This window comes from Nestor notabilis, unplaced genomic scaffold, assembly GCF_000696875.1.
Source record: "Nestor notabilis isolate BGI_N333 unplaced genomic scaffold, ASM69687v1 scaffold17028, whole genome shotgun sequence".
NCBI lineage: Eukaryota > Metazoa > Chordata > Aves > Psittaciformes > Psittacidae > Nestor > Nestor notabilis.
In genome coordinates, this window is record NW_009939779.1 from 3,981 (window position 1) to 9,423 (window position 5,443).

Genomic DNA, 5,443 nt, shown 5'->3' on the forward strand with positions numbered 1-5,443 from the left:
ATGATCTCAGGCCAGGCTGCTGCGAAGGTGGCTGCACCAGCACCAGCATCATGGTCTGGCTGGTAGTCCTCGATGTGGAGGTTTGCAGGTACTGCTGGTGTTAGCTGTGGAAAAAGATGGCAGAGCCTGTGCTCATGGTAGGGAGTGAAGGGCAGCACCCTGCTGAGCCCAGACCTGGCACAGGACTTGTAGGATGCTGGTGCCCCATGTCGTCAAAGGCAAGCCCAAAACAGCTCTCCCAGATTTCTCCAGCTGCCCTTTTTGGTTAAACTTGCCTGATTCCAGCACACCATTTGCCCACCCCCATGCACAGACTCATTGCTGTGCTGAGCTCTGCTTCCCACCGATGACCCTTCCCCAGGAACCCATCCCAGCTGCCCATCAGGGTGCCCAGTGGTCATAGCCAGCTGCCAGCCTCTGCTTGGATGGGCCAGTGAACTGGAGAGGCTGAGACATGCTGCCGTGGCTCAGGAGATCAGATTATACAGAGGGGCTCCAGATCTTTCTGGGTGGGGGGATATCCCAAGCATGCTCTGGAGCCCACAGTTTCTGTGCTCCCTCTGTGCTAGGGCTGGGGCACAGCCAGCACTAATTCACCCTGTGCAGAGTGCTCCTGCTCTCAGGGCGGCTGCTCCCACTGCTGGGCAACCCTTGGTTCCCCAAGGACCAGACCTCTGGGGGATGCTCTGCCCCCCAGACCCGACAACAGAGGCACGTCTGGACCTGGTGGGCAGCTGCTTCCCAAAGCTGAAAGCACATATGGAGCTGCACTGCCTGCTCAGGACACATGTGTTTTGGGTAAGCCCCTTTCCCTGCTGCCCAAGGTTGCTCAGGACACTCATGCTCTGTCTGTACTCCTGCAGGAGCAGTCAGTGCCTGAAGTGAGCGCTTCTGTCACGCTGCTCCCCTGTGCCAGCTCCTGAGCAGGATGCTCCTGGGGCTGTTGACTTGGAGAAATATTAATGGGTAATAGACTATAATAAGCTTATGAATATGGAAAATGTGAGTTATATCTACAGTGCCGCTGCTGATGTTGCAATGCCAGAGCAGGGCAGGACCTCACTGCTTTTGGGGCTCCTGGGGTAGGATTCCCAGCTATTCAAAGCTGCGCTGGGCAGGCAGCAGCTCTTTAGCACACAGGAGGAGATGCTTTTGACAGACAAAACCAGAGGATGTTTAGTTTGTGTTAGGTGGTAAGATGAGTAGTGTGTGGGAAAGGAGCACAAGTAGATCTTCGCAGACTCAGTTCTGAGCAGCGGGCAGGACAGAGAATGCTCTGCAGCTGCAGGGGCCTGTGTGGGGCTGTGCCACAGCCCTGTGTGCCCTCCTACCCTTTTGCAGGCACCCTGGGCAGAGTGGGCACAGTGGTGGGGGTATTTCATAAGCTGAAAGCTCCTGCAGTAAGAATCATAGAATGGTTTGAGTTGGAAAGAACCTTAAGATCATCCCGTTCCAACCCCTGCCATGGGCAGCTGTCTCTAGGGCAGGTTGCCCCAAGCCCCTGGGTCCAACCTGGTCTTGAACACTGCCAGGGATGGGGCAACCACAGCTTCTCTGGGCACCCTGTGCCAGCGCCTCAGCACCCTCACAGGGAAGAGCTTCTCACTTCTATCTAAACTAAACTTCCCCTGTTTAAGTTTAAATCCATTCCGCCTTGTCCTATCGCTCCAGTCCCTCATGAAGAGTCCCTCCCCAGCATCCTTATAGGCCCCCTTCAGACACTGAAGCTGCTCTGAGGTCTCCATGCAGCTTCTCTTCTCCAGGCTGAACAGCCCCCATGTTCTCAGCCTGTCTCCATTCGGAGGTGCTCCAGCGCCTGATCATCCCCTTGGCCAACATAAGAAAAAGGGGTTTCTTTGCCCATACTGAGTGTGAAAGGCCAGAGAGGGGATGCGAGGTGTAGTGTGTTCACAGTACTTCTTAGAGTGCTTCTCTCCATCACAGGAGTGCCTGGAGGCAGGCAGAGATTGCAGGGCGGTGCTTTTGGTCCAGGAGTCTCCTCTCTGGGATTGGGTGCTTCTGGCAGGGCAGCCCCAAAATGTAGACTGGTTTTCACGGCCAGATGGTAACACCTCTTAGGAAGCAGAACAGTGTGCTTGGCTGCCTAGGCAGCCTGGGATGGAGGGAGCAGCATGGAGAGGGGCTGGGAATGGAGGAGCTGCTCCCCAACTTTGCAGCCATGAAAAATACTGTTGTGCCAGTGTAGTGCTTCTCAAGTGACACTAGGCTTTCTGCCACTAAACACTGCATCTGCCTGCCATGTCCTTTGCTGCCCTCATCCAGGCCCAGTGCCTGTGGTGTGGTCCCCCCTGCATCACAGTGGCACTGGGTGCCTGGCACCCTCATTGCTGTGGCAGGGGAGCTGCTGCCAGCTGTAAATGCTGTGAGGCAGGCAGGGAGTGCTCAGTGCTGCAGTGTCTCATCAAAGGAAACAGCAATGAAATGACCTCAAAACAGCCCTGCTCCAGAGCACCCATCTCCTGAGGGATGGGGCAGCCGGCACTGGAGCAGGGTAGGGAAATTGCATTGAGATGCACCATGAAGACCAGGCAGATTTGTTTTTATTGCATCAAAATAAAACTCATTGTGATCAAGAGCTATTAATGAAGCTGCTAATTTGTGCCTGCTCTGCCAGGTGCTGCAAGAGGCAGATGCTGGAGGCTGGTGCAGCACATGCTGTGTCTGGCTGCCAGGGACGCCCGCAGCTTCCCTGCCAGCCTCAGCCCATATAGGTGGGTTGGTTCCTCACCAAGGACCAAAGTGCTGCTTGTCTCCCCAGCAGGCCATGCTGGGGCAGGAGCAGTCACTGCTGGGCAAACCTCTTGTACTTCCTTTGCCCCATCTTCTGCTTTATGGGGGCTGGTGCCCTTCGCTGCCAGCTCTGGGTATGCTCCATCCTCAGCTGGACAAGGCACCCAGCACCCTGCTTGGAGTGGGGCTTGGCACAGACAACTGCAGAGGTGTTTCTAGCCTCAGCTCCTGTGCAAAGCAAAGGGGAAATCAAGAGCTGGTGGCAGCCTGCAGCATGAGGCACCCTCTGGCATAGCCCTGGGCCCACTGTTCGGCTCCACTCTGCCGTGGCAGGACGTGGAGTGCATCAGGACCCTCACCTTGGAGGGGGACAGACAGGGAAGGCAGAGCTGCATGTTCCTGCCTGGGTCCCAGCAGACTGGAGAGCTCTGGGGTGAGTTGCAGGGTGGCGATGCCTCCCTGGGATGCTTGTCAGGCTTCAGTGGGGTGTTGGCATGGAGCAGGAGGCCATGGCAGGGCTGGGATCTCGCTGACTCCTGGGTCCTCCTGGATCAGGACATGGCCATGCAGAGACACAAGAAAAGGACTCCACTGGGGACACAGCCAGTTGCTGGTGACACCAGCTGCCCGTGCTTCCCCAGGCAGGGGTGAGCAGTGGCAGAGCCCAGTCTGGTGGGTCCATCTGGGAAGTGATGCTGCTGGGAGGGAGCGATAGCTGTTGCTGGAACAGCATCTCCTAGGAGCCAGGAAACCTCCATCCTGGCCCTTTGGCATGTGGATGATGGTGCAAAGCAAGCAAGCCCATGGCCAGTCTCCAGCCCGTAGGCTAGTTGCAGCTTTCTAGGGCGGCAGGAGGTGACAAACAGAGCTTGTGACTTCCCTTTGTCCCAGTGCACGGGACTGTACGTCAGGTACTTGGCAGAGCAAGGACTGTGTGTACAGACAAGAGCTATGGGCATGGTGGCTGGGAGCCAGGAGCCTCCAAAACACTTCTGCTGGAGGAAGGTGCATGCTTTCCCCTGCAGGGTGACATGGCCTTGGTTGCACAGGGAGTCTCATGCAGGCACTGCATGATTCAGGGGGACAGGGGCAGCCCCCCAGCCACCATCCTGATGTGCCAGCAGCTTTCAGGGACCACCTAAGACAGTCCCTCATGGCGAGCTAGTGCTGGAGTCTGACAAGGGCACAGGCAGCACCCAGGGTTCCAGAGAGGGCTGGCCCAAAAGCAGGGACCCCAGGGTGCACCCCGAGCCTGGCTGCCTTTCATGGCCCCGGAGGCTCCACTTCCTCACCGCCCTTTGTATTCCGAGCACAAGCGCCATTGACATGGGGTTGGAGCGTAGCCACACATTCCTCCGCCTGGGCCAGGGCCTTTGTGGCCCCGTTTTCCAGGGCGAAAGTCCACTCCCTCTGTGTTCCCGGTGGCAGAAAGGCCTTCTTTGTGCATCTGGCAGCGTGCTCCTGCGGGGCCGGATTGGCACCGAGCAGCCCCAGCTGGGCAGGAAGCGGCAGGGAGGGGGGCGAGGGGGACCCTGACAAAGCGGTAGGGTGGGACATGCAGGGTTAAGTGTCCCTGAGCAGGCATTAACCCTCCCGGTGCTGCCAGCCTGCAGCCATGCTGCTCCATGAGGCCACCCTGGGCTGGAGGATGGTCTGAGTGGGGCAGCGCATGCGCCTTGGGGCTTAGGACACCCTGGGGTGGCTGGGACAGCAGGAGCTGCTCAGCGGGGCCAGGCTGTGATGCAGCCATGGCCCTGCTCCTCCCCACAGCAGAGAGGTGCCAGGCCATCCCTGCAGCGGGAGCACAGCAGGCTTTAGTTGCTGCCAAGAGCACCTGCTCCATGCCCGGTCGTTGCCCAGCCACTCAGTGGCCCCGAGCTGACCCCCTGTGCGAGCCTGGCTCAGAAAGCAGCACAGCCCAGGTCAGGGTCAGGTATGGGCGGCAGTGCTGGCTCCTTGCAGGGGTCCAAGGGCATCGATGTCTTCTCCATGCTGCATCCCGCACTGCAGCACTGGGGTGTGGGAGCAGCACTGTGAGCTTCCTCTGCTCCTTGCCTGTCTTCCAGGTCTCTTCCAGAGAGCCATCATCCAGAGCGGCTCCGCGCTCTCCAGCTGGGCAGTGAACTACCAGCCCGTGAAGTACACCAGCATGCTGGCCGACAAGGTGGGTTGCAACGTGCTGGACACAGTGGACATGGTGGACTGCCTGCGGCAGAAGAGTGCCAAGGAGCTGGTGGAGCAAGACATCCAGCCAGCTCGCTACCATGTGGCCTTTGGGCCAGTCATTGATGGGGATGTGATCCCAGATGACCCAGAGATCCTGATGGAGCAGGGCGAGTTCCTCAACTATGATATCATGCTGGGGGTCAACCAAGGCGAGGGGCTGAAGTTTGTGGAGGGTGTGGTGGACCCTGAGGACGGTGTCTCAGGCAGCGACTTCGACTACTCAGTCTCCAACTTTGTAGACAACCTGTATGGCTACCCTGAGGGCAAGGACACCTTGCGGGAGACCATCAAGTTCATGTACACAGACTGGGCCGACAGGGACAACCCTGAGACACGTCGCAAGACTCTGGTGGCCCTCTTCACTGACCACCAGTGGGTAGAGCCATCAGTGGTGACGGCCGACCTGCATGCCCGCTATGGCTCCCCCCCCCCCTTCTAACCCTTCTCCCCCCACCGCCAGCACACA

At 58.4% G+C, this 5,443-nt stretch overlaps 1 protein-coding gene across 1 annotated transcript in view; it reads left to right on the plus strand.

Annotated features, from left to right (window-relative positions):
• Window positions 1–5,443, plus strand: part of NLGN3 (neuroligin 3) — a gene marked incomplete at its 3' end in the record, with an annotated part of 9,812 nt that overhangs the window by 3,007 nt on the left and 1,362 nt on the right. The window contains exon 3 of the mRNA XM_010020042.1: window positions 4,818–5,404. Within this exon, the coding sequence (XP_010018344.1) occupies window positions 4,818–5,404 (587 nt within the window). The remainder of the gene's footprint in view (window positions 1–4,817; window positions 5,405–5,443) is intronic.